The sequence below is a fragment of the Adiantum capillus-veneris genome, chromosome 17, assembly GCF_014529385.1.
Source record: "Adiantum capillus-veneris isolate H3 chromosome 17, ASM1452938v2, whole genome shotgun sequence".
NCBI lineage: Eukaryota > Viridiplantae > Streptophyta > Polypodiopsida > Polypodiales > Pteridaceae > Adiantum > Adiantum capillus-veneris.
Window position 1 is genome coordinate 41,638,556 of NC_140947.1, and position 12,956 is coordinate 41,651,511.

General features: G+C 41.9%; 1 protein-coding gene across 1 annotated transcript; it reads left to right on the forward strand.

The window, feature by feature from the left end:
- The first annotated feature begins 6,539 nt into the window (after positions 1-6,539).
- On the forward strand, positions 6,540-12,296 carry LOC147437113 (pentatricopeptide repeat-containing protein At3g09040, mitochondrial-like). Its single transcript, XM_086486690.1, has one exon. The coding sequence runs from the start codon at positions 6,965-6,967 to the stop codon at positions 9,491-9,493; it is 2,529 nt and encodes an 842-aa protein (XP_086342816.1). The 5' UTR covers positions 6,540-6,964; the 3' UTR covers positions 9,494-12,296.
- Positions 12,297-12,956: the final 660 nt, after the last annotated feature.

Below are 12,956 nucleotides of genomic sequence, written 5' to 3' on the forward strand. Positions count from 1 at the left end.
TCAGAGGGTTCTTAGGCATCACAAGGTGGTACAGGATCTTTGTAAAGGACTATGCTCTTAAAGTTGCACCACTAACCGACTTGCTAAAGAAGGGAGCTATGATACTTTGGGAAGAAAAACATGAATCTTGCTTCAAAAAGCTTAAGGAGTATCTTGCTTCAGAACCTCTCTTAAAACTTCCAGACTTCACCCAAGAATTTGAGGTGATCATAGATGCTAGTAACCTTGCATTAGGAGGAGTCCTCACTCAAGAAGGAAGGCCTGTAGCTTACACTTCTCGGAAGCTTAGGATTCATGAAGTGAATTATGCTACACATGATTTAGAATTGTTAGCAGTTATTCATGCTCTCAAGCTATGGAGACATTATCTATTGGGACGCAAATTCCAGTTGGTAACAGATCACAAGAGCCTTAAGTGGATTTTTACCCAACCTAACCTTAACATGAGACAGAGGAGATGGATAGAGCTCATGCACGAATATGATTTTGATATTAAATTTAGACCAGGTAAGGATAATGTTGTGGCAGATGCCCTAAGCCGTAAAGCTTTTTTGGGGGCAATTTCCATGGTTAACAACCCTATTTTAGACAAAGTCTCAGATGCTGTTGTCAGAGATACCGATTACCAGATGCTTGCTAGTATCCTACGTGAAGAGAGAGTATCATCAAATCAGCCTAAACCTCTACATTACTCCTTAGAAGATGGGAACATTTACTATAGGAATCGACTATGCATACCTAAGGATTCTACCCTAAGGAATGCTATCCTATATGAAGCACATGATGGCCCAGCTTCAGGACATCTAGGTTATGCCAAAACCATCAATGCAATTCGCAGAAGTTACTATTGGCAAGGTATGAAAGGTGATGTCCTTCGCTATGTCAAGGAGTGTTTGTCTTGTCAAAGGATTAAGGCAAAGAGACTAAAGATGCCATGTAAATTACACCCTTTAGATATTCCCCAAATGAAATGGGAATGTATTAGCATGGACTTTATCACCAGGTTTCCTTCTGTTCAAGCTGGCTATGATTCAATCATGGTCATAGTCGACTTGCTTACTAAAGTGGCTCACTTAATTCCAGTCAAGACAACCTTTACAGCTTCAGATATTGCTCGTCTGTTTGTGAAGGAGGTTTCCAAAATTCATGGTTTACCCAAGAGGATTGTCAGCGATCGTGATGCCAAGTTTACTTCAAAGTTTTGGGTATCATTGTTTTAAGCTATTGGAACCCAGTTATGTTTTAGTACTGCTTATCATCCTCAAACTGATGGCCAAGTTGAAAGAGTTAATCAAGTAATTGAAGACATCCTCAGAGCCTACTGCAATAGAGAACCTCGCAAGTGGATTCAATACCTATCCTTGGTAGAGTATGCATACAATTCCTCTACTCATAGAAGTATTGGAATGACACCTTTTAATGCTCTTTAAGGTCAAGAATGTTTATCACCTCTTAACTTTTCTGACCCCACTATAAGGGTAGAAGCCTCGAAGAAAATGCTTGAAGAAATGGAAGGGCAAACCAAAGCTATTCGAAGGGATATTTAAGCAGCTCAAGATCGACAAAAGAAGTACGCTGACTTGAAAAGATCTGATCGGATTTTCAAGGAAGGTGACAAAGTTTTCTTACGAGTAAAGCCCAAAAAGAGCAATCTGTCTCTCGGAAGGTATAAGAAGCTTAGCTACCGATATTGTGGACCTTACGAAATAATCAAGGTTGTAAGTGATCAAGCTTATAGATTAAAACTCCCTTCCCATCTCAAAGTGCATGATGTATTTCATGTAAGTTTGTTAAAACCTTATGTATATAACCATGATCATGTCCTTGATGATGAGCAAATCATTTTACCTGCTCAAGATGTTTTACAACTCCAACCTGATACTATCCTAGAAACTCGAGAGAGAAAGCTTAGGAATAGATCCATCAAAGAACATCTTGTCTTATGGAAGGCTTTCCCTGTAGAAGATGCTACTTGGGAAGCTGAGACAACCCTTCTTAAGGATTATCCTTCACTGTTCTTGAGATGAGGGCATCTCAAATTCTAAGTTGGGGAGATTGTAAGGTCTCTACTTCTGAATTTCACACAAGTTCTATTACGCATTTGAATTTTTCAACCATCACTCATTATTTAAGATATTCGAGTTCAAATTATGAATCGTAAGCTGAGAAAACCTAGAATTAAAAATTTACGGTACAAAATTCTGACATGTTTAGCTATACGAATCACTAACTAACTTATTGCAAGACTTATTTACTGATAGTAGAATTTTCTCTTACTACTGTAAAGTTGGTATAAGACTGTAAAGTTTAATTTAAAAATGTAAAGTAAATTATCATTTAGGAAAAAAATAAAATAATTATAAAGACAAAAGAATACACATGGATGACACATGAATGCCCATGGACTCACATAGGAGGGGACAAAGTGGGACACACAGTCACATGAAAAGGAGAGGCTACTCTTGACTAATCTTAATGAGGGGGGTTGTGTGACCTTATCTCTTGATGATAATGACAAATTGGTCAAGTTGATGGGTACCACAAGGGAACCAAAAACGCGGGTATGATTTTTGGAATATATATATATATATATATATATTTAAAATTAAAATAAATTTTTTTGTTGAAAAAAAAAAGTTGGACGTTTTCTTTTCTGCTATAAATGAAGCATTCATACTCACACTTTAGACATAGAGATTGCCTCTATAGTGCTTACGAAGTGCTGCCACTTCTCTTAGAGAGAAGGCGTCCACAAACCACTAAGAGAGCCAAAACTCTAGTGGATTAATAAGGTGCGTATTAAGTAAGATTCAATTAGTTTTAAGAAAGATATGTGTGTGTGTGTGCTATCTCTTACTCTAATCTATCTAATAGATTAGTAAGATTCTATTAGTTTTAAGAAAGATATATGTGTGTGTGTACTGCGTTATCTCTTACCCTAATCTCTCTAATAGATTTGTAAGATTCAATTAACTTTAAGAAGGATATGTGTGTGTGTGTGTGTACTAGCTTTTACTCTAATCTTTCTAATGGATTGGTAAGATTCAATTAACTTTAGAAAAGATGTGTGTGTATGTTTTCACTTACTCTAATCTCTCTAAGTATACCTACTCTCTCTAGTTAGTACATCTTCACTATTAACTTATGCATAGTTAATTGAAAGTTTATACATAAGAGTACTCATCACACTCTTATTATGTATGATGAAATTCTCATTCACCAATTTTATTGTCAAGTAGATTAATTAGTATTTTGAATAATACTAAAAATTGATTTAGTTGAAGTATAGAAATTGAAGTTAGAAGTGGATTAGACATAAAAGTAATACATTCCTAAACTTTCACTCGTAGTTTACACACTTAATTTTTTATTAATTAAGATTAGTAAATATTTTGATTAGATGTAGAACAACAACGCTAAGTGTGAATCCAAGTTGGCGAGGGTTCAAATTATAGACTCTCTTTGAAAAATTCTAGTAAAGTAATATTTAAGAAAAATAACAAGGTTACTTATATGTAAAAATGACCTTAGATGTTAAGGAGATTACTAGGAAAATTGAACAATTTAAAGTTCTAAGTGTATAACGTAAGTGTAGTACAAAAAAATGGCTCCAAAGCGTGCTCGAACTCAAGGCGCTAATGATCATGAAGCCGGTACAAGTAACGGGGGAACTCCTGTGGAACATGCTATGTCTCCACCAATCGGACCAATCGGAGCTATAGTACAGGTTAGTATTGCAGTTTCAAGTTATGCATCATTGCATATGCAAGACCATAAAAATATATTATTTACCTTATGAAAAGAAAACACAGACCGAAACCAAGGGGCTTAACCCCAAGAAACTCGGCATATGTTTGACAAGTAGGAAAGAATGTTTTGTTAAACTGGTTGCTATAGGAAAGAATGTTTGTCCAAAACCTTCGGTATGGTTTCTCTCAAGTCTCTCTACTTATTAGTGCTGAGATTATGTGGCAGTTGTCGAGGCGTGAGATGACGCCCAGGATGGCACCGCTGATGCTGTGGTGGGAGTACACTCAGATTAGCCCAGCTGGATACTGTAGTTTTGTTTTGCCGTGGCGTGAGGATGACGCCCAGATTGGCACCGTTGTTGCTGTGGCGGGAGTACGTCCAGATTAACACAACGAGTACTTGTCGAGCGGTATGGGACGCTCATGATGACAAGGTTTTTTATAAATAATGTATATACCGATCGGACATAATAGCGCTAGTAGAGATTCTTAAGTGAACCTGATCCAAGGGTTGTTGGTTTAAAAATTGGACGACTTCTTGTTTGACTATTGTTTGTAATACTCTTTGAAGGGCTGTATTAACGAACCAGTATCATAAAGAAAGAAAAGGAACATGTATGTTTAAACAATGTGATAGTAATTAGATAACAAAAGAAGGGTGAGTGCGGTGTGGAAAGTGGGAGAATGATACCCCGACGGTATCATTCTATGGACGTGTGGACCCGATGAGTCGGGTAACTTTCCAATGTTAGAAAGTGTTTTTTTTATAGTCATAAATCTTAAAAGAGACAAACCTTGGCGGTTGTGCTTCTGAAACATGGGGAAAAAGCGCACAGGTTGGTCACTCTAAGATTTATATCTTTAGGTATATTGATTATAGATAGTTTTCGATAGGGTTATGGTGGTCACGCTCCGCCAAAGCGAGATAGGACCAATCCTTCATTAGCGGTTCATGCCCGCAGCTACGTAGTAGCTAAGGCAATGTCCGTTGGTTTTTCTTTCTCAGGATTGGAGACCTATCAAAGGTGCTCCGCTCCTCTGGAAAAGGGGCAGGGACCTCACACATGTGCTTATGGATCTATCTCAACATGGAACCAAGGTAAAAGGGTCTAAATGAGAGATGGTATGTTAAAGAGAAATGCTACATAATGGAGCTTAAAGACCTTCAAAGGTTAGTGTTAAAAAGTCCTTTGACATTAGGCAAGCTAGGGTTGTGCTTAAGGTGGGAACCCGGACCTAGCTTGAGGTGCTTGTCGTGCTTGCTGACTAAGGTGCTTGATGTGCTTGTCGTGTTTGATGACTAAGGTGCTTGAGGTGCTAGGGCTGAGCTTGATGTGGGAACCTTCTCCAGGCTTGATAGAGTTGAGCTTGAGGCGAGAACCTTCCCCAAGCTTGAGGGGTTCAAGGTGTTCCCAAAAGTCAACATGATCCCTACTCAAGGGGGGGAGAGCCCTCATTGTAAGAGCTAGAGAGAGAACACACACACCCTCACACATTGTTTAAAGAAGTAACTAGGACACTTGTCAAGTTCCTCTTCATGTTGCCCTCATGGTGTGCCTAAAGCCTATTGGTTGGGCTCTCAAGGGGTCCAATGATAAACTAGCTAATTTATTTAATTGATTATGCATTTATAAAGTCCTCTCTCTCAAAGGGGAAAGGGGGACACTTGTCCCAAGGCTAGCATGGTTGCTTGATATGCACCTTGCATGTGATTGACTAGGCTCGTAGGGATCCAATCATCTTCTAGCATGAGCTACAAGGGGGGGTTGACCAAGGAAGCTAGGGGCTAGGTTGGGGGGTATACTCTCCCACACTCACACACACACTCTCATTGTGTGAAGTGCAAAGTGCAAGAGCTCCATCTCCTTCTCCAAGCTTGTTGAGAAGTTGAGAGCCTACACCAACACTCTTGGCTATGGAGTGCAAATCCAACCAAGAGCCATGCTTCAATGCTTAAGCTTGCCATCTTCTCCATCTTCATTACTATGCTATTATGCTATGCTAAGTAAGAAGAGTGATAATAAGTGAGGAACTATTTATTTCTCTTATGAATGTTTCTTCTTCCTCTTCCCTACCTTCATTCCTTGCTAGCTCTCTCCACCTTTGAAAGTGTTTGAGGCGTTGCGAATGAGGCCGGGGATGGTTAATGTTTTTACAAAGTTTATGTTATGCTCGTGACGCATGAATCTTTCCATCTTCATTGCATCACCTAGGTCACAAAGATTGTATTGTACCAAGTCTCATTTGATGGGAGGATCGATAATACAAAAGCCTATTGGAGGGGGGACATGCTTCACATAAATCCGGTCCTCAACTGTTGTCAAGATCTCTCTCTCTCTCTCTCTCTCTCTCTCTCTCTCTCTCTTGCAAAAGTATTGTTCATGCCAAGTTAAGTAAGTATCTTAATTTCGCTATTCTCAAAGTTCATAGGCCATTTCCATTACACTTCGTCTCCCTCCTCGGAACAAGCGGCTCTGCACACACCGTGTCCCTCGGCTTCACCTTCTTCGCTTAGCAGGCGGCCCTGTACGCCCTCCTTTGCACGAGCATGCAAGAGTGGGGTGGTTCTATGCCCCTCTTTCCCAAAATAGGGCTCTGATACCAGTGAAATGCCCAGAGGACTACCTTGGTTCGGATTCACCGCCCAATCCCCCTTATATAGTCCTTGGCCCTCGAATCTCCTGTTCCACACCTAGCCCGGGTTCGTGACGCCGGGTATGCCCTTGGCATGACATAAGCATCGCGAAAATTGTGACTCTGTATCTTGATGGATCTGTATAACCACATTATGGCAAGAGTTTCCAACTCAGATCTTTTTGCAGCATCGCCTTGTAGTCCAACAGAGCTACCATCATTTCACGTCTCCTTATATTGACTGTAGGAACACACGAGAATCCGAGATGGCGATCCGTGAAGGATTGACGCCTGGATTCATCTATCATCCATGGCTATACGAGTGCTCATGTCCGCAACTCAGTAACCTCAAGAGTCTTACCTCTACGCTTGAGGAAGCGAAATATTGCCCCCTAGCTTTCAACTTTCATTTTGGCGCTTGAGCAGTGGCAATCAGCTTGCGGCCTTTGTCTCGTTTGACGGATCTCTCTCTCTCTCTCTCTCTCTCTCTCTCTCTCTCTCTCTGTGTGTGTGTGTGTGTGTGTGTGTGTGTGTGTGTGTGAGAGAGAGAGAGAGAGAGAGAGAGAGATGAACAGCTACATATGAACGTCGTTACTGCGGTGGATTCACAGGTACAAATTAATCATTTTAATGATGAAACCGAGAGCTTTGGTGAGCTTTGCGCTCTTGTGAAGCGTCACAGCAAGTCAAAGTCACTATGTGATGGTAGAACTGTACATGCAAGTATCGTTGCATCTGGGTACGATGCTGATACTTTCATGGCCAACTCTCTGGTTCAAATGTATGGAGATTGTGAAAGTCTGCTTGATGCAAAAACCACTTTCAGCCGAACCCCCTCTCCCAACCAATATTCCTGGAATATACTCTTGGGTGTTTTGTCTCGAAGCGGCGGCTTTGAGGACGCCAAGGCCATATTTAGCCAAATGCCCTGCAAGGATGTGGTTTCTTGGAACAGTATGATCGGGGCGTCTATCCAACAGGGTTCTCCCACAGAGGCTTTAAACCTACTTTTCTGTATGCGGAAGGATGGCATCCAACCAAGCCAGGTTTCTTTCCTCACCGCACTTGGTGCATGCTCTAGTTTGGCGTCCCTTGACTATGGGCTCCATGTCCATGCTTCAATTATTGGCAGTGGCTTTGATGGCAATTATCGCCTTGGGAATGCCCTTATTCATATGCTTGGAAAATGTGAGGACTTGGATGGTGCAGAAGTAGTGTTCAGTAAAATGCACGACCGCAACTCGATCTCATGGAGCTCAATGATTGCTGCTTATGTCCACAACGGGCAATCTCGAGATGCCTTAGCTCTCTTCTACAGAATGGAAACTGAGGGCATAAAACCAGATGAGGTTACCTTTCTTTCTGTTCTTACTGCTTGTGCCAATCTAGGGGATATAGCTGAAGGGCAGCAGATTCACAATGCACTTTTAGCTGGGAAGTTTGAGAAAGATCGAAATGTAGGAAATGCTCTCATAAATACTTATGCCAAATGTGGTGATTTTTGCAAAGCCAAACAGGCATTTGATCAAATAGTGGACCATGATGTAGTTTCATGGACTGCTCTCATGGGGGCATCACTGGTGTCTGGGTTTGACCAAGCGGCATTGGAAATATTCAGTGAGATGCAATGCCAAGGAATCAAGGCAAATTATGTAACTTTTGTGTACGCACTTGATGCTTGTGCCAATTTGAGAGCTCTTGAAAGAGGAAGGGAGATTCATGATGCCGTTTGTGCAAGTGTACATAAAAAGAATGTGTTTGTTGGGAATGCACTTGTCAACATGTATGGAAAATGTGGCCTTCTAGAAGAAGCAAAGGGCTTGTTCACTAACATGAATCAGAAAAATGTAGCATCATGGAACACACTAATGACTGTATATGCTCAAAATGGGTTTTTGGATGAGGCTTTGGAACTGTTTGCACAAATTCCTGAAAAAGATGTCATCTCATGGAATGCTTTGATTACAGCTTTGGCTCAGAACGGGCGTGCAAATAAGGCTGTTGAGGTTTTTGCCAATATGGCTTTTGAAGGAATCAACCCAAACACAAGCACTTTTGTTTCTGTAGTTGATGCATGTGGGAGTCTTCAAGATTTTGAGTGTTGCCTGCAAATACACACAACCATTATATGCACTGGTAATGAAAGTGACAGTATTCTTCGAAACGCCCTTCTCAACATGTATGGGAAATGTGGGTGCTTAGATGTGGCTAGGTATATCTTTGACACAATGAAAGATAGGAATTTGATTAGTTGGAGTGCATTGATTGCAGCATATGTCCAGAATGGGCAGGAAAATCAGGCTTTGGGTCTCTTTTGGGATATGTCGCGTTGTGGTGTGATTCCAGATGAAGTAACCTTCACCTGTGTTCTTGCTGCTTGTGCTGATTCGGCAATTCTAGATGAAGGTCAGAGGATTCATGCATCTATTGTGGCTTATGGTCTTGAGTCTCGCCTTGCTGTGGAAAACTCTCTTCTTAGCTTGTACAGCGGATGTGGAAGCATAGGCAATTTGAAAGTTTCTTTCAGCAAGATGTATCATAGGGATGTAGTTTCATGGACTAGAGTAATGGCAGGTACTGCTCAATGTGGTGAGAGCAAAGAAGCTTTGAAATTGTTTTCTCAGATGCAGATTGAAGGAGTCAAACCAGATGAAGTCACATATGTAGGTGTCATGACAGCATGCTCCCATTCTGGAGAAGTTAGTGATGATAGAGGTTATTTTTCTTTGCTGGGGTTGAGAGATTATGGATTAGTTTTAAAAGCAGAACACTATGTATGCATGGTAGATCTTCTTGGCCGTGCAGGACACTTAGCAGAAGCAGAGAAGTTGATTGACATCATGCCGAAGGAAAAGTTTTACTTAGGATGGTTGAGCTTGCTTTCCTCATGCAGAAATCATGGTGATCTCAAACGAGGTATTGGAGCAGGTCTACGTTGTTTCCAGCTAGAGCCTACTAGAGATGCTCCATTTCCTTTACTCCGAAGTCTCCTCAATGTAGCTAGGAGGGACAATGCTCAATTCGAGATGTCGAGGCTGCAGAAATTATGTGCTGAGGAGCAGGTAGAGGATCTTATTCAAGAATTGGCAGCAGTGTATGACAGGGCATGATGCCAAGTCCAGGAAATTTACTTAAGATAAGCATATTCAGGGTGGTTTAACCGATTGCACGAAGGGTGTATTTGATTTGGACTTTGAGCCCGGAAAACGTCAGATAAGCTCTTCATCGAGATTGATGGGGTTATTGTAGCATATGAGGAGGAGGATTGAGCGTGCCACTTGAGGATGCTGCTTGAGGATAATTGAGTGTACATGCTAATTGAGGGAGGATGATATGGATGTACAGAGGATGATGCTTGAGTGAATAAGGATGCGTACACAAATCTCAAGTGAGATGTGTGCATCAATTTAAGATGAGATGCTGTACACTAGCTATGGCACCTTCAGCCAGGTAGCACTGACCTTGATTTATTGGCTTTACCCTCTTAAAAAAGGGGTGTGTATTACTTTGCTTAGAGGGGGAAAAAGTGGAGTCAACGTGTACATGGCACGCGTAAAACTTTTGGACTCCATGCTAATTGTGGGGCAGACAGCACTGATCATTGGGTAGAGAAACCGCAGCAAAGAGTTCACTGGTCGCTTCTGGAAGTTGTGAGGAGCTTTTAATTCTGATTACTTGTTGATTATCTGCATTTTGTAATGAGTGTTTAATCCTCACAATTGCAGGTCGGACTAAAGGTTTAGCTGCAGCACTGCATACAAACTGTACGTCAGTACAGAGTAGCATCATGTAGAGCATCAGCATACAAATTGTGCACCAGTGCAGAGTAGCCCATACTCCCACTTGCCATACTCTGAAGCTAATGGTGCAGTAACAGATATGGCATTTCCTGTCTTAACAAATGAGAAGACAATCAAAGGGAGAGTGGCCTTGATGCACTCAACAAAGACGCATGTCTGTGCTGCAACCGCATGAATACCTCAGTGAAGGTCACAACAACATCTGGTGAAAGCTTGACAATTTGTTATAGAAGACAGTCTTCAACAACAGTAAAGAACTTGAAGTCTGATTTACAACTGGCCGCAAAGGACCCATCACTCGGGGGTATGGTTGCACATCTATATGCTTAGGGAAGTTCAATCATGAAGTGCATCAATCTGACTAGCTCTATCCTATGTCAGTGGTGGTGTAAGATCTGGTACATGGGTGGGTGTGGTGCAAGGGCCATGCGTATGATCGCGGCTGGGTCTGCCAGCATGTGAGCAAATGTTGGGTTGCCTGGTGGTGGTGAGTCTAGATCTCTTGGATGTGTATGCGATGGGGTCCCGGAACTCTGTATCGGGGTGTCTCCTAGCTCTACCGTTTCAGCCTATTGTAGGGTGGGCTGTCATGTGAGAAGAGCCTCATATTTGTCTTTGATACTCTCATATGCTCTACATCTGCAAACAAAGCGCTCCTCGTCCTCAATCACCCTCTCTATGCAAAGCTACCATAACCTCTCAGCTAGGGGCATATAAGCAGTCCTTCATGTCCCTATCTCTAGCTGGTGTGATGATACCCGGAGCTTTTCTAAAACCAAAGAAGAAGGTCACTACCCCCAAGGGTCGAAGAAGCTAGTGACGACAAGGGCTCAGCGAGCTTCAAAAGCGTGGGCTTGAAAGCTATAAGAAATATTTGTAAAGTAATGCATGGGATATCTTCAAAAAGCAATCAAGACTACAGGCCTAGAAGGAAGAAACGCCACGAGGAGCGCTTGAAAAAACTCGCACAAGAAGTAGATCTATTAACCACCAAAAATCAAGAAGGGACGACTTCTGAATCCGATCACAGAAGGTGGCTTGAAGAAAAATGCGACTTGATTGAATAACAACTTGAGGAAGTAAAGAAGGCAAGAACTCTATCCAAAGAAACCTCCCTCCAACCAAAGGAGGCTAATCATTCTCACTTCTTCAGAGCCCTCAAAGTCAAGAGAAATCGGGGCATCGTCCCCTTACTGTCCGATGTGGAAGGAAAGGAGGTTAAGGACTTGGATGAAATGGCTCATAACTTGCAGCAGATCATTGTCCAGCTTGAGGCCCGCTCCCCGGAAGTGGATGGAGCCAGAGCTACACTTCTGGGAAGTGTCAAAAAAATGTTATCACAATCAGATGCCAACCTCTTGGAGAAGGTGTTCTTTGAGGAGGAATGCTCTCTCGTGATGCAAGCTTTGGGCAAAGAGAAGTCTCCTAGATGGGATGGGATGACTACTGAGTTCTTCAAATAAGTTGGGGATGATCTTAAGTCTCTGATCACGTGAATGGATAGCCAATACCTAGTCAATGGAGCTCTCGACTTGAGGGTCAAAAGAGGCCTCATCAAATCAATCCCAAACAAGTTTGCTACATCCATTTGAAGCACTGGCACCCCATATACCATGATTTCAATGGCATACAAAATAATTACCAAAACTATTTCCCTCATGCTCTCTCCCCTTCCTGACAAGGTCATCACCCCCCACCAACATGGTATTATAAAAGGAAGGTCCATCTACGACAACATTCTGGCAGTGGCGGTCGGCATAGAGTTTGCATCATTCACTAAGAAAAAGTGTGTACTACTGCAATTATTGGGATTTAGATAAAGCATATGATAGGATCACATGGTCTTTTATCAAAGAGGTCATGAAATCACTGGGACTTGGGGCTGCAAATGTGTAGGCTGGTCAACACATTGGGTGCTGATAGCCAATCTATGCTTTTGTTTAATGAGCGGATTGTGGGGGCTTTTGAGGTAAAAATATCAATCAAGAAAGACTACCCACTAGCTCCTCTATTGTTTTCCATTGGATCTCATCCCCTGGTGATCATGCTCGAAGATAGTGCTTCAAGAAGGGAGATTCCCAATAATGACCAATTGAAAATATGTTTGCGGATGATTCCTTGCTCTTCCTCAAAGCTTGTCCTCAAGTAATCATGAAGGCTCTAGAGATTGTGCAAATGTATGCCACTGCATCTGGGTCAAAGTGCAATATTGAAAAATCTAGGTTGATTTCCCTCTCAGAAGATGACTCGTTCGATCCAGCAATGTGGACCGGGAGATTGTGTCCAAAGAGAATGTATTTAGGCACTTGGAAGCCCCTCAGAGGGTGGATATAACCCACAAGAAAATATTCTCATGGGTGTTGGATAAGATAATGAGCAAGTTGCGTAGGTGGGAGTATGTGCTTCTCCCTTTCTTGAGCAGACTGAAAGTGATCAATTCGTTCATGCTCCCCTATATAGCATTTAATGGCCCGCTTCTTAAGATAGCCAAGTGAAACTGGAAAGAGTTTTTAAAACTGGTGAAAAGATTCCTATGGAAAAAAAACAATAAAGACTCGCTGCCATGGAAATGGGTAAGCTGGGAGTCCATAGAGAGACTGATAGAGCAAGGCACTATCAAAATATTCAACCCTAGTACTCACGCGGAGGCCCAGTGTGATAAGCTTATGGTTGCAATCAAGAAGAAAGACCAAGCCTGGGTTGTTATGACAATGGTCATGTGGAAAATGCCAAACTATTCTCACAAGGTGACCAGTGGAGAGGGCTAGAGCTG